General features: G+C 49.6%; 1 protein-coding gene across 1 annotated transcript; it reads right to left on the bottom strand.

Moving 5' to 3' along the window:
- Positions 1–880: 880 nt before the first annotated feature.
- RPP25 (ribonuclease P/MRP subunit p25) lies at positions 881–3,061 on the bottom strand. The gene has a single exon (XM_077934461.1). The coding sequence runs from the start codon at positions 2,108–2,110 to the stop codon at positions 1,373–1,375; it is 738 nt and encodes a 245-aa protein (XP_077790587.1). The 5' UTR covers positions 2,111–3,061; the 3' UTR covers positions 881–1,372.
- Positions 3,062–14,717: the final 11,656 nt, after the last annotated feature.

Below are 14,717 nucleotides of genomic sequence, written 5' to 3'. Positions count from 1 at the left end.
GGGCTGCTAAGAGGCACACACAAAAGGCCATCTGCACACCATGAAGGCTGCACTGGCCTGCTCGTCTGCTCCCCCCCCCCCCCGCAAGCTGGCATTTCAGTGGCATCCTGCCCTCCACAAATGTGCCCAATCCTTCTTTCAGGCCACTTATGTTGGGGGTGGAAAATTCCTGACATCCGTTCTGCGTTGTGTGAAGCAGTTCTTGCTTCTGTCTGTCTCAAATCCACGCCCAGCCAATTTTGCTGGGTGACCCTGAGTTCCAGTGTGATGGAAGAGAGAGAAAAATCTGCTGCCCGTTTTCTCCAAATCATGCTTTCCCCCTTTTCTTTTTGGAATGTCTCCTCTGATTCACCTCCAGCTTCAGTAAAACAGAGAAACTCTTACAAAACAGAACAGATATGAGAGGATTCTGCAGGACAGAGCATTTCATAGGATGTGGTCCAGCCCAGTGGCGTAGCGTGAGGGGTGCAGGGGGGGCCGGCCGCACCGGGCGCAACATCTGGGGGGGGGGTGCTCTCGCACTCACAGCTCTCTGCCCCTACCTAGATCCACGGGTTAGGGGGGCGCAAATTACTTGCCTTGCCCCGGGTGCTGACAACCCACACTACGCCACTGGTCCAGCCCTCTCCAATACAAGGGCACCCACCTACTTCATTACAAAGCGACGATAAGCATGGGGGCTGCTAAGACCTTACAAGACTCAGGCAACAGCTTATACTTTCCTAAAATGTGCATATGCAAATCTATAGGCAGATATGCAAATTTAAGTCAACTCTCAGAGGGAAAACTTCCCTGGAAGCAATGCAATATTTTAAGTTTAAAAGGGGTAGTGGAAGGGGCACAGAAACCATGGCCATTTAAAACACGTGCACACACTTAGTCTGGATAGAGCAATATGTTTCCATTCTCAGGTTTACAGCCAAAGCCTTTGCCTCTTACTGGGACCTTTCATACACACACACCCCACACACCCCAGCAACAAGCCACAGGTGCTGTCAGTGGTTTTGAGCAACCCACGTCCTGAGTCCTCCACTTCACCTGGCGTGTGAAAACATCCTGCGTGCAGTCAGTACCCACGCTGTGTCTTTCTCTCTCCTGGGCTGTTTTCCACACTCAGTGGCCTGTCTGAATGGACCATCCTTTGATTGCCTGGTATATGGAGCAGAATCCTTTGCTCCACCCAACCTGAGTTGGCAGGATTTGAGGCGGCTGTGGGGGACATCTCTCCCTGGGAAGAATAACCCAACACAAGACCGTTGGCAAAGGCAGCCCCCGCTCCATCACCCCTTTTATTGGTTACGAAGCACCTGCAAATCCGGAAAGCGCCCAGCCTCTCTCTGTCCCTCAGTCTGCATATAAGGCTTGGCTTTTCTCACAATTGCTCAAGACAAGTAGGGTAGGAATGCCGTCCGTGTCCACAACCCTCCAGGGCCCCCGATTCGCCCTGGATCTCCGGTACCTGAGCCTTCTTGTTCCGCGGGTCCTCCTCGTGGGGCAGCGCCAGCCTCCTCTTCCTTCCCTTCGGGGCGGCGCTGGACCTGTCCTCTTGGCTGCCCCCCTCGCCCACCCACAGGCCGCCGGGGAGATCCGGGGGCTGATAGCCCATCTGGCTGGGATCCAGGGGGTCCTTGGAGAGCAGGATGCAGATGGAGGGCACGTTCTTGTGGACGGTGAGATGTTCTGCGGGGCCCCCCTCGGGCCGGGCTGCCTTGTTCTCCCAGACCTCCAGGAGAGTCCTGTATTGCACTTTGGTGACCTGGTGGAGGCCGCCCACCTTCCTCTTCATGATCTCCACGCAGGTGATGGTCTTGGTGACAGCCCGGCCGCAGCCGCTGAAGACGATCTGCCGGGTGTCCTCCCGCGCCACCCGGCCCATGGCGAAGCCCATCAAGTTCCGGATCTTGCTGCCCTCCTTCACCTTCATCTCAATCACGTCCGAGGGGAGGCCCACGAAGGGCAGCGGGCTTTCTTCCTCCGACGTCTTGACCTTCCTGAAGTTCTCCATCCTGGACTGCTGGGGGGCGATGGGCTCGGTTCCCCCAGAAGCCACCGTCTGGGGCACGGCGGCGAGGGATGAGGGTCCCACAACCTCCGGGCTTCCTGGGTGCATCTCGCAGAGAACCCGGTGCCTCTGGCTCGCGGGAAGGTGCCTTAGACCAAGCTGGCCCTCGGTCCATCTAGCGCAGTGCTGCTCACACGGGCCGGCAGCGGCTCTCCGGAGTTTCGGAAGGGGAGTCCTTCCTCGGTCCTGCCTGGAGGTGCCCAGGGACAGAACCGGGGACCTCTTGGGCGCTGAGCAGGCGCTCCAGCCACTGAGCCACGTTCCAGGGCAGCACAGACGAGAAATGCCCCAAGCCAGGCTCGCGGGAAGGGCGCGCCGTCCAGGAGAGACTGCAGCAGCGCTGGCCGGGCTGGATCTCTCCCTCCTCGGCTCGCTGGCCCCTGCAGCTGGACTTCGGCTCAGTGGGGCGCCCGGAGCCCTCGGAGGGGTGCAGGAGAGCAAAGGGGGAGCCCCGCGCCCTGCTCAGCGCGGCCCCGGCGTCCCGGCGTCCTCTCCCGCGCCGCTTGGCTTTCCCGCGCCGGACTTTCCTCCCGTTTCCTCTTTGGCAGCGAGCGAGGCCGGCCGGAGCTGCTCCCGGGCTCTCCCTCCGCGTCCGGCCCCCTTAAAGCGAACCCGGCCCGCCTCTCGCCCGCCGCGCTCGCCGTCCGCCGCCGCCTCTGCTGCCTCAAGGACGGGCGCGCCGTCAACTCGGAATCGCTCGTGTCAGCAAAGTGCAGGCAGCTGCTGGGGCTGAGGCGGCTCCGCGGCTGCTTCCCGCCTCCGCTTCCCTCCGCCTCCTCCTCCGGGGCTGAGCGGGAGAGCGGCTCCCCGGGGCCGCCGAGAGGGCAGCGGACGGCGGGCAGGCAGAGGTCCCGGAGTGACTTTTCCGGGGACAGGGACTCTGGCCACTGCGGGGCTCAGTTGGCTCGACTCCGGACTGGGAAGAGCCCCCCCTCTCCCTGTCTACTTGACCAGCAGGCTGAGACCCATAAGTAGGGGGTTGGGAAAGGTGGCCTGCGAGCGGCATGATGCCGAGGGAGCATTTTTCGGTCGAGGGCCACATCCCCTCCTGGAGAGCCTTCCGGGGGGCACATAGCGGCAGTGGGCAGGGCCAGGGACAACCAATATAACTGCTTGAAACGCTCAGGGAGGGAGCAAGTAGGGCTACTCAGGGGTGTGACCTGGGGAGGGGGAGGGCAGAGTCCCGAGGGCCAGATGGAAAAGCTGGGAGGGCCACCTTTGCCCTCCTCAGGGAAGGCTCCCCTCCCCTGGTCTACCCCGAGTGGCAGTGCAGCAACCCAGGGTTCCAGGCAAGGAGCTTTTTGCAATCCCTGGCAGCCCTAGGGGTTCAACTTGGGCTCCGCAGGCAAAGCAAGTGCTCTCCTGTTGGGCGAGGCCTCTGTAGCTTCTCAGAGACTCTTTAGGTTCTAAAGGGATAGCTGACCAAAAGACACGGAGGACATGACAGAAAGTGGTAAATAATAAGCAGGAGGCAAGGAATATGGACAAGGTAGAGTCAAAAGGAAGCCCTTGGTGACACAGCCCCTAATGGATCTGTGGAACTCTCTGCCATGTGATATAGTGATAGCCAATGGCTTACGTGGTCTTTAAAAGAAGGGTTGGACCAAAGAGGGGAGCTTTCTCATATATATTAGTTTTTACATAAATTTTCCAAAAGTCATACGGCATACAGTGGTACCTTGGGTTACAAATACCTCAGGTTACAAATGCTTCAGGTTACAGGCTCCGCTAACCCAGAAATAGTACCTCGGGTTAAGAACTTTGCTTCAGGATAAGAACAGAAATCATGTTCCGGCAGCGCGGCGGCAGTGGGAGGCCCCATTAGCTAAAGTGGTGCTTCAGGTTAAGAACAGTTTCAGGTTAAGAACGGACCTCCGGAACGAATTAAGTTCTTAACCAGAGGCAGCACTGTATTTTCTTATCTTACACAATGTTTTGCACTTCCATCAACCACATCTGAAGGTTTTTCAGTCTTTGTCACTTAATCTACTTTTCATTAATTTCACTATTACTTTTAAAGAGGGGAGCTTTCTCAAGAGCTACTTGCTACACTAACTATTAGGCATTCCCTCCCCTATTCCCCCCCCCCCCAAAGCTGGTGAACATTGTAGAATAGAAATCCATTGTATGTAGAAAACCTCTCTGCTGGCTTGCAAGTTGGAAACACCGCAGGCTGATAAGAAACAGCTGAAAAATGGCAAAACTGTTGCAAGTATTGATTTGCAATTGAGATCTCGACCACATCAGGCTCATGGATTGTTTTTATGCCTGTGGTAGATTGCAAATCTTTCTGACACTGGTTTGTCAAGAACCTGGGTGGAATTTAGGGTTTTCCAGATGAGGCCTGGCAGCACGGCTGGGGAACGCTCTCTCACGTAGGCTCCAGCTGGCTCTTATTTCACTAAATGCAATTTCAGTAGAGCCAGTGTGGTGCAGTGGTTAAGAGCAGTGGACTCGTAATCTGGTGAACCGGGTTTGATTCCCCGCTCCTCCACATGCAGCTGCTGGGTGACCTTGGGCCAGTCACACTTCTCTGAAGTCTCTCAGCCCCACTCACCTCACAGAGTGTTTGTTGTGGGGAAGGAAGGGAAAGGAGGATGCTAGCCGCTTTGAGACTCCTGAAGGGGAGTGATAAAGCGGGATATCAAATCCAAACTCTTCTTCTTCCTCTTAATATCATTTGCTGGAAACCACAGGAAGGGAGCGGGCTTTTGTCCTGCTTGCATCTGTTTGGCCACTGTGAGAACAGGATGCTGGACTAGATGGGCCCCCTTTGGCCTGATCCAGCAGAGCTTTTTTAATCTTCTTACGTTCTCTCTGGTGGTTCCTGTGACTGTCAAATCACCACGCCTGTTTTTCTTTTGGCTTTTGGAGATGCCTTGTTAAAATGCTGTTAGCAGTGTGAGTTGCAAGTCTTATCATTCTTTTAGTGCTCAGCTCCTTCCCTGGGCTGTCGGGAAGCTTAATCTTAGAGTGGGGAATGGAAGCGTCTTGTCTCTAGCATACATCCATGGAAAGGCTTGTGCATGAATGCAAACAGCCTGCGCCGCACAAGACTGCAATCCCACACCCTGAAGGTGCCACAGTATGGGCTGAACTATGGACAACTTATAGACAGATGGAGGGCTGGCCCACCCTTGAGGCAAGGTAAGGCAGCAGGTTCCACGGGGGTAGCAGATCTGGCTTCCAAGGAACGCATCACCCAGTGCTGCTGCCGTGGTGGCAGGGACAGCTGTGGCATGCTCCTTGGAGGCTGGCTCTGCCACCTCCTCAGCAGCCCCTCACCCAATGCCGCCTCTACTCTTGGCAAATAGGAGGCACTGCTGGTCTTCTCTCACCCTTGATGTAGATCTTCACTCACCTCTTCTTCCCAGGCAGGATGTGGGCACCATTTTGTCGGTCACCTCAGGTACCAACATATCTTGGGCCAGTCCTGGGCAGACAGATGATTGTTTTTCAGCAATAGATAGAGATCAGGGCTGGGGAACTAAGACAAGGAGGAGGAAGCTGTCATCCCCTGGACTGGTGGTAAGCAAGGAGGAGGACAGGTGAGGGCAAACTGAGGTACCCTATTCACTCATATGGACCAGCCTCCCCAGGGCATGGTAGTGCAGGATGGATTTAATTCCAATGGTGAGTCAAGCTCAGGGTGCAGCATCTGTAATGGTCACAGCTCAGGCGTTGCAGGTTCTGGATTGCTGACCTCAGATCTCATGGGCTCTGAGCCATCAGCTTTAGAATATATGGACTCCTGCACTAAGAACCTGGTCCAATTTCCCAGCTGGTGACACAGCAGCACCAGACTCAGACAGCTCCTCCTGGAGACTGAGAAGGACACCAAAAGGAGCTTGGGCTCTGTAAGTACCCAAGGGCATTGCCAGGCATCTCTCTAGAGACCTGATGTGGGAGCAGCAGACTCTGGTTATCTCTTGCAGTGTGTAAACAACAAAAGAAGAGCCCTGCTGGATCAGACCAAAGGCACATCCAGTCCAGGACCTTGTTCTCACCATGGACAACCAGATGCAAGCAGGACCCAATGCTACAGCGCTCTTCCCTTCTCTGGTTTCCAGCAACTCGTATTTAGAGGTACACTGCTCTGATATTCAAGATAGCACACAGCTACCATGGCCATTCTCTACCTATGTTCAACCTGTATATTTGTAAATGAACACAAGTATTACCAAATGCACAGATTCCTCCAGTGACCTCCTCCCAGCAGAAACAAAATCTAGGTAATTGCTGAAACCTCTCACCCCTTGGAGAAGTGGAATGAGCACCACAACATGCTCCCTTCCAATGCTGTGCAGTTCCTGTCCCAAGAAACACAGAGATTCCACCAGCACATTAAAGAGCAAAATCACTGTGCTTTGCTACAGTCAGAAGCATGCTATGCACTGGCCTGGAACATCAAGCTGTGTTTTGCCCAGCCCAAGCACCGGGAGCCAAGAAGCATCATGCTGCAGGGATTATCCCTGTGGCTCATTCTTGGATGTGATAATATGGTTCAGGAGGCTGATGCTTTTGAGGGGAACTTAAAGATTTGGCTTTGGCGCTGCATTAGTATGGAAATTGTTTGTGCTCCTATGAGATAATTATAGTCTTCCCATCTGTATTTTCAAATGGTTTCAAGGGAGGATGGGGAGTTTGGGTGGATCTTTCATTGATGGATGCCCTGAAGCACCTTGTCTTGGTAGAAACAGCTTGCTTCACTCTGGGTACGGCTGGAACCCAAACCTTGACATAAGGTTTGCCTCACTCTTCCACGGGGCTGGAGCTCAGAGCATCACTGCAATGTCCCCAACCTTCTCTGTCTTGCTGAATAAGTCTCTTATTACTTAGGAACATTGGGAGCTCCTGATGCTGAGTCTGGCCACTGGTCCAACTAGCTCAGCATTGCCTGGCACCTTCTGCACTCAGAGCAGATGTTCTGCCTCTGAGCTAAGGCTCTTTCCATTTGTTTGTTTTTTTAAAAGATATTTATTGAAATTTTGAACAATAAAACTAACTTCACAATCAAAACACAAAAAAGAAAGAAAAAACATTATCACAGTCAAATAAAAGCAGAAAAATACAATACAAAACATAAAAAGTAGAAGAAAAAAGACATAAAAAAGACATAAAAATCCAGTTTCTTACTTATTGTTTTCATAACCCTCCTTCCTGACTTCCTCACATCTCCCTTTTCTGTGTTCCCTTTTACACAATCGTATTCAGCAGTACCTTACCCTCTTTCAAATCTTATTCTATGTTATACATTTCAACTATTATGTCTCCAATTTTTCCCTTTATATATTCTAGCTTTTTCACCCTTATTCTTATAAAACATTTATTACATATTCCTTTCAACTATGTCACTAATGCCATATTATCTTTATATCCTGCATCATTTTAGCATTCAAACATTTTGCAATGTTTTTGCAAATAGTCTTTAAATTTCTTCCAATCCTCTTCTACTAACTCTTCTCCCTGGTCTCGGATTCTGCCAGTCATTTCTGCCAATTCCATGTAGTCTATCACTTGCATCTGCCATTCTTCCACACATTCTTCTGTGTGGGGCTGCCCTTGGGCCTGGTCCAAAATGCTGTGGCCAGACTGTTAATGGGGACAGCACAAACCTCTGGTTCTCAAAAGCTTGCTCTGGCCACATCCAAGGTTTTGGTACTAATTTGTAAGACTCCTAACAACTCTGGTCCAGGATACTTCAGGGACCTCCTGATCCCTTAGATCCCTACTAGATCCCTGCAGTCTTCAGAGAAGTCACTCTGAGTGGTCCCCCGTAACTTGGATACATGGCTCGGATCCACCTGGAGCCCTGCTGCGTTCAGAATGGTGGGCCCAGTTTTGTGCCAGCGCCACTAGAGATCAGGCAGGGCTCCTCCCTGTGGAACTTTTGGCACTAACTTACTATTCCAGCAGGCTTTTAAAGATGTCAGAATTTAAAGGTGCTGTTTTTGAATTTTGTGGAGATTGGTAACAATGGTTTTTTAGCCCACCTATTACATCAATCACTCTGCTCAACTTCAATCCCCAGATCAAATTCTCACATTTGCTTTAAACAATCATGGCATCCTGTTTGAATCTCGTTAATGAGTTTGTAAAGAATAGGAGACATCTTTTTTTTTTCCAGGGTCAAATTCAAAACCAGATTTTCAAATGGGGCAAGTGACCTGGTGGATTGGCAGTTGGGTTGAAGATGAAATGAACCATATGAAGGATATGCCCCTTCTTTTCCAGTTTTGGCCACCAGTTGATCACCTGTTAGGAATATGTTATTACCATATGAATCCTTCCTTCCTTCCTTTATTGCTTTTTTAAAAATGCCATGCACACATTTTTTTATTGACCATAAGGAACAAAGACTGAAAACAGACTGCACTAATCATGCCCATTAAATGCTAGAAGCTCCAGGGGGATGGAGATAGAACTTGGAACAAAAAAGTTGAGTCTCTGCAACAGCATTATTTTTACAACCAACACTCTGCCCAACCATGACATATTTGTCTTTGACCAGGTCTTAAAATCTCTCCTGATATCTCTTAATAGGGAACTGAAATTTAATTGTTGCACTTTGGTCCAACACTTTGAAATGAATACATCCAAGATTTTAATGCGCCTGTATTCTCAACTGTACATCGATTCAGGTGCACTGCTTCAGATTTTGTGTTGCTGGTAGTCAGTCTTGCTACCCTTCCATAGTCTTCAATTACTCTGATGGCCTCCAAGAATGAGGCCTCCATTCAGAAAAGCTTCCTAAACACCTGAAAGCTCTGAGGAGTGAACAAGACACAGGTGACTTTGTAGAATTACCTTCTCAATTGATAATCTTGCAGTGTATCATGTGCAACTTTGCAACAGAATCTTTCATGAAAAATGTGACCATTTTCCCACTTCAGGGGGAGGGAGGAATTATTGGGATATATTACTGTATTGTAATTTGTTAATGTGCCTTTTTAGCTGCATAATTTTGAAAACTAACAAACTATGTGTATTAAAAGGTAGGGATTGGAATCAATGATCTGAATGGGTTGCTTCCTGACTTCTCTGATTCTGTGGTTTCTAGGCATTTGTTTGCAAGAAGAATACCCTGGCTCAGCTTCTTTGGCAGACAAGCTGAGGTGGATTAAGTTTATGCATGGCAAGTGCTTCTTTTCTTGAAGATCCTCTTCAGGCTAGAAAGAGCTGGGGAACAAAACAGGCAGGGAGCTGGCAGTCATTCAGAAAACGTATTGGCGCAGAACGAAAGCCTGACAAGCAAGGCCTGTGTGTGTGTCTCATTAAGTGGGTGCTTCAAGTTTATGGCAAGCCGAGTAGATGAGGACCTTGATAAGGCATTAAAAAACAGTGACAGGGGTGTGCAGGGCTCTGCTTTGCCACAATGCCCTGCATTTAGGCATCCTGAGCAGGGATACTAATAACTCATTCCTCCCCCAAGAAACAAATTTGTCCAAGGTGTGTGGAATTGACTTCTTTCCCAAAAAGCTTTCAAAAAATGGTTGATTCCCCACCCCAGATAAAGTGGCGAGTTAACACAGGTTCAAATTTGCAACCCCAGTGGGCCAAGCACAAAGCACCACAAACTCAATATTATACATTAAATTTAATAGATTATTTTTTGCCCAATGAAGGACAAAACAGTCACAATGAAAGGGAACCCTTTTATTCTCTTTTGCAACACACCCTTTTATTTTATTAGAAGAAATGTCTTTTTGAGCCTGATACATTTTGTATTACCTTTTTTTTTTCTTTTTTGGTGTTCCATTCTTCCATCATGACCAGTGGGGAAACCAACCTGACCCTGTCCATTGGCCAAAGAAGAAACAACTGCAAAAAGTCCATTCCCCTCCTGCGCTGGGCTGGAAAGGCCAGCAGGCACACTTTGCAACAGGATTCCTGCACGCCAAAGCACTTTCCTCACTCACCACCACCTGCCAGAAACCCCAGGAACAGTAGTTTACTCCTCATAGGCCTACAAGGCCTTTTAGATTGTGTACCCGAGGGCAAGGATGGTATTATTGCTGAGTGGTGGTGTTGTTGTTGTCATTTTTGTTTATAATGATGCAATTTGTATACCACCCACAGGGCAGTTCTCAACATAAACCCAACATGTAAGCCAACAAAGGTCCGTATGGTTAAAGCTATGGTTTCCCCAGTAGTGATGTATGGAAGTGAGAGCTGGACCATAAAGAAGGCTGATCGCCGAAGAATTGATGCTTTTGAATTATGGTGCTGGAGGAGACTCTTGAGAGTCCCATGGACTGCAAGAAGATCAAACCTCTCCATTCTGAAGGAAATCAGCCCTGAGTGCTCACTGGAAGGACAGATCCTGAAGCTGAGGTTCCAATATTTTGGCCACCTCATGAGAAGAGAAGACTCCCTGGAAAAGACCCTGATGCTGGGAAAGATGGAGGGCACAAGGAGAAGGGGACGACGGAGGAGGAGATGGTTGGACAGTCTTCTCGAAGCTACCAGCATGAGTTTGACCAAACTGCGGGAGGCAGTGGAAGACAGTAGTGCCTGGCATGCTCTGGTCCATGGGTTCACGAAGAGTCGGACACGACTAAACGACTAAACAACACCACCCGAGGGCAAGGATGGTATTATTGCTGAGTTTTTTTGTTTTGTTTATAATGATGCGATTTGTATACCACACACAGGGCAGTTCATAACATAAGTCCAACATGTAAACCACCCTGGGAGATTTCCAACCCCCAAGCTGAAGACTAACACCCATCACCCTCCTAACCTTCAAATACATAGACAAAAGCAACTCCTAGCCCCCCCCCGCCCCCTCCCCGAAGGGCAGCGCGTCTCTCGTTGGCCATCTCTACCGCGCAGGGTTGATTGGATATTGAAATCCAAGGCAATGTTTGGCATCTAATCTCCCGCTTAACAAACTCTTCTTATTGCTGCCTCCTAAATGAGGACGACGAGGTGCAATCATGTTAAACAGTTTCCGCATCGCTGAGGCAGATTGGTAGGGAGCTCGCCCACCCCCAGGCTAGCAATGGGCGCACGGGGGGGGGGCGCTGCTTGCTGCTAATGACACAGAGCTTGGCTTCCCAGGCTGCTCCCCCTATCTCTCCGCGGTGCTTAAAATGTAAATGAATTTCATTATTAGCAACTCCATCCACTAATTGCCATCCAAAGCCATTCATTACCCTGTCAGCTTATTGGTTGGAGGACAACAGAGTGGCTCATTTATCGCAGGCTAAGGGAAAGCTGAAATTAGCTCATGCATATATAGAGAGGGGAGGAAAGGGGGAGGCAGGTGGGGGGTGGAAGCAGGGGGGTGCAGGGGAGGGCAGAAGGGGGAAAGGGGACTGCTTAATTGTTTTAAAAGAGGAGAGACTAAAGAAAAGGAGATGATGAAGGGTGATTAAAATGGAGGCGAGAGAGTGATTAAAAGCTATTATCTATCCCCCACTCCTCCGCCAGCCGTTTGCATCTGATGGAGTGGAGTCCGCGGAAGCTTATGGCAGAATAAATAAAGGAGTATTTAAGGCGCTGCAATACTCGTTTGTTGACTTTGCTGCAACAAACACGGCCACCCCTAGAGAAAGCACAGCAGCCTATTCAAATATTCTGTCTCAAGATTTTTCACTTAACAAAAAAAATATTTCCCATCAGCTCTGGTTACATAATACATGTTTGGGTTTTTAAATTAATAATTCTGAAATCCTTACTTGGGCAATGAATTCATTAGGGCCAACCATATGGTCACAAAAGAGCAAGCAAACTTTTGAGGGTTTTTAATTTGGAATTCTTGGTCAGGCAGCAGTTCTTCTGTTAGGCCAGTGTTTCCCAAACGGGGGGGGGGTGTCATATGGACCCCTAGGGCACCCCAGGATATTCCAAGGGGGCCACAGGTGAAAAATGTGTATGGGGGGGCCACAGCAAGAGGTAAGGGGGCCACAGGGGGAAGTGAGAAGTGAAGAAAGAAAATCAATTTTTTAAAAATCATGATTGGCTAGCTATCCACTTGGTCAATTACAAGCGGATAAGGGGGTGGCCCCAGGGATGCTGGTGGCGCTGTGGGTTAAACCACTGAGCCTAGGGCTTGCTGATCAGAAGGTCGGCGGCTCAAATCCCTGCGATGGGGTGAGCTCCCGTTGCTCGGTCCCTGCTCCTGCCCACCTAGCAGTTCGAAAGCACGTCAAAGTGCAAGTAGATAAATAGGTACCACTCCGGCGGGAAGGTAAACGGCGTTTCCGTGCGCTGCTCTGGTTCACCAGAAGCGGCTTAGTCCTGCTGGCCACATGACCTGGAAGCTGTACGCCGGCTCCCTCGGCCAATAAAGCGAGATGAGCGCGGCAACCCCAGAGCCTTGAGCGCCGCACCCCCAGAGTCATCCATGACTGGACCTAATGGTCAGGAGTCCCTTTACCTTTAAGGGGGTGGCCCACCAGGTGGGAGAGCTGAGGCTCCCATTTTGACCAGTCAAGCCCATAATCCAGAACCCCCAGGTCAGGTAAGTGGTGGGGTGGCAATGGGTAGGGCTGGACAAGCTGGGCCCAGTGGCAGCCTGGGCCTGACTCTGCAAGGTGCAGGGTGCAATCCACCCAGTGCCTAGTAGTGGATCAGGGCCTTTGGATGTTGCTGAGGGGCACAGGCTGGCCAAGCAGAATCTTCTGGTGCTGCTGACTTGCATCTAGTAAATAATGAAGTGTCTACTCAGAGGAAAGTCACACTGAGTTCAGTGGGCCTTACTCCCCAGTAAGGGTGTGTGGGACTCTAGGGCAGGTATCCCCAGCCTGCGGCCCTCCAGATGTTTTGGCCTACAACTCCCATGATCCCTAGCTAACAGGACCAGTGGTCAGGGATGATGGGAATTGTAGTCCAAAACATCTGGAGGGCCGAAGGTTGGGCATGCCTGCTCTAGGACTATATCTAGGCAGTCAGGTCTCCTCCGGATAATAATAATAATAATAATAATAATAATAATAATAATAATAATAATTAATAAATAAATAAATAATTATTTATACCCCACCCATCTGGCTGGGTTTCCCCAGCCATTCTGGGTGGCTTCCAACAAAATATTAAAATGCAATAGTCCATCAAACATTAAAAGCTTCCCTAAACAGGGCTGCCTTTTTGCACTATTTTTGCACAATATCTTTTTGCACCAGGTCAGTGAGGACCACTTGCATTTTAAAATTCCCCCCTATATATGCAGAACTCCCTGTGTGCCTTTTGGACTCTATCTGTGGGTTTCCCCCTCTGTCTCAAATAACTGTGGTCAAATATGTGCTTACATTTTATAATACATGGAAGATGGATCTCTCTCAGGAGGTTCTGGACTCTCCTTCCTTGGAGGTTTCTAAGCAGAGTTTGGATGACCATCTGTCATGGATGCTTTAGCTGAGATTCCTACATTGCAGGGGTGGGGTGGGGTGGTTGCACTACAAAGATGGCCCTTGGGGTCCCTTCCAGCTCCATGAATCTTTGTTTTTCTGCTATAACAATATTTCATTATGTTCCTATCATTATATGTAATTGTATTTTGTATCAATTATAAAAATTATAAATAAAACATGTTCTATTTACAATCAAAAATTTAAATGGCTACCTTTCCACCGATAGGATGGGAGGGACAAGGGCATAGCCAGGATTTTTGTTAGGGCAGCAGGCTTTTGCTGGGGGGGGGGGGCAGAACCTCAGATATGTATTTATTTTTACTTATTGGGGGCAGCTGCCCCCCTTGGCTATGCCCTTGGGGGGCCCACAGGAAAGAAACAAGGTTGAAAAATGTTGGGAAACACTGTGTTAGGCAAAGTGAAGAGACCACCTCAGGCGACAGGTGTGGGCGGGGGAAGAACAGTGCTTCAAAAATTAAGTACAGTGGTGCCCCGCAAGACGAATGCCTTGCAAGACTAAAAACTCGCTAGACGAAAGGGTTTTCCATTTTTTGAGTCATTCCGCAAGACGAATTTCCCTATGGGCTTGCTTCGCAAGACGAAACGTCTTGCGAGTTCTTGCAAGTTTGTTTCCTTTTTCTTAAAGCCGCTAAGCCGCTAAGCCGCTAATAGCCGCTAAGCCACTAATAGCCGCTAAGCCGCTAATAGCCATGCTTTGCAAGATGAAAAAACCGCAAGACGAAGAGACTCGCGGAACGGATTAATTTCGTCTTGCAAGGCACCACTGTATCTCTAACCAGTGTGGAATGTGAAACACAGAGCAGTCAAATACAACATTCCTAGAGTGGACATAAAAAGGGGGTGTCTGGACCAGCCAGTCGGAACTTCCTGTTTCCTCTACATGTGACCAGAGGTGGGCGTGACCTCACCTGGGCAGGTAACAAAACAGTACAGGGGAGGCAGCCATCTCTCTCTCTGACTCCATTCCTCGAAGAAGCAACATCTTCTTAGCCTGAGATGCTCTCTTGGCTTGCAGCCGAGAGAGGACAAAGGAACTATCTCCTTCTCTCTTTGAAGTCCATGTCCAGTTTCAATATCCAGGGGAAGGGCTACTGCTCAGGGGCAGAGCATCTGCTGTATCCCTGGCATCTGCAGGTAGAGCTGGGAATGTCTGTGGGAATGTTCAGGGATGCAGGAGAGGATATATTGTTTGATTATATCCCTTCCAACTTGTGCTAACAAGTTCTACAATTTAGCAGAGCAACATCCCCCTTTTTAAACTTGCACAGCCGATGCGT

The sequence above is a fragment of the Podarcis muralis genome, chromosome 9 (genome assembly GCF_964188315.1).
Source record: "Podarcis muralis chromosome 9, rPodMur119.hap1.1, whole genome shotgun sequence".
In the NCBI taxonomy this organism is placed as follows: Eukaryota; Metazoa; Chordata; class Lepidosauria; order Squamata; family Lacertidae; genus Podarcis; species Podarcis muralis.
The sequence above is the reverse complement of the archived record's forward strand: the minus strand, read 5'-3'. Positions and strand labels throughout refer to the sequence as shown.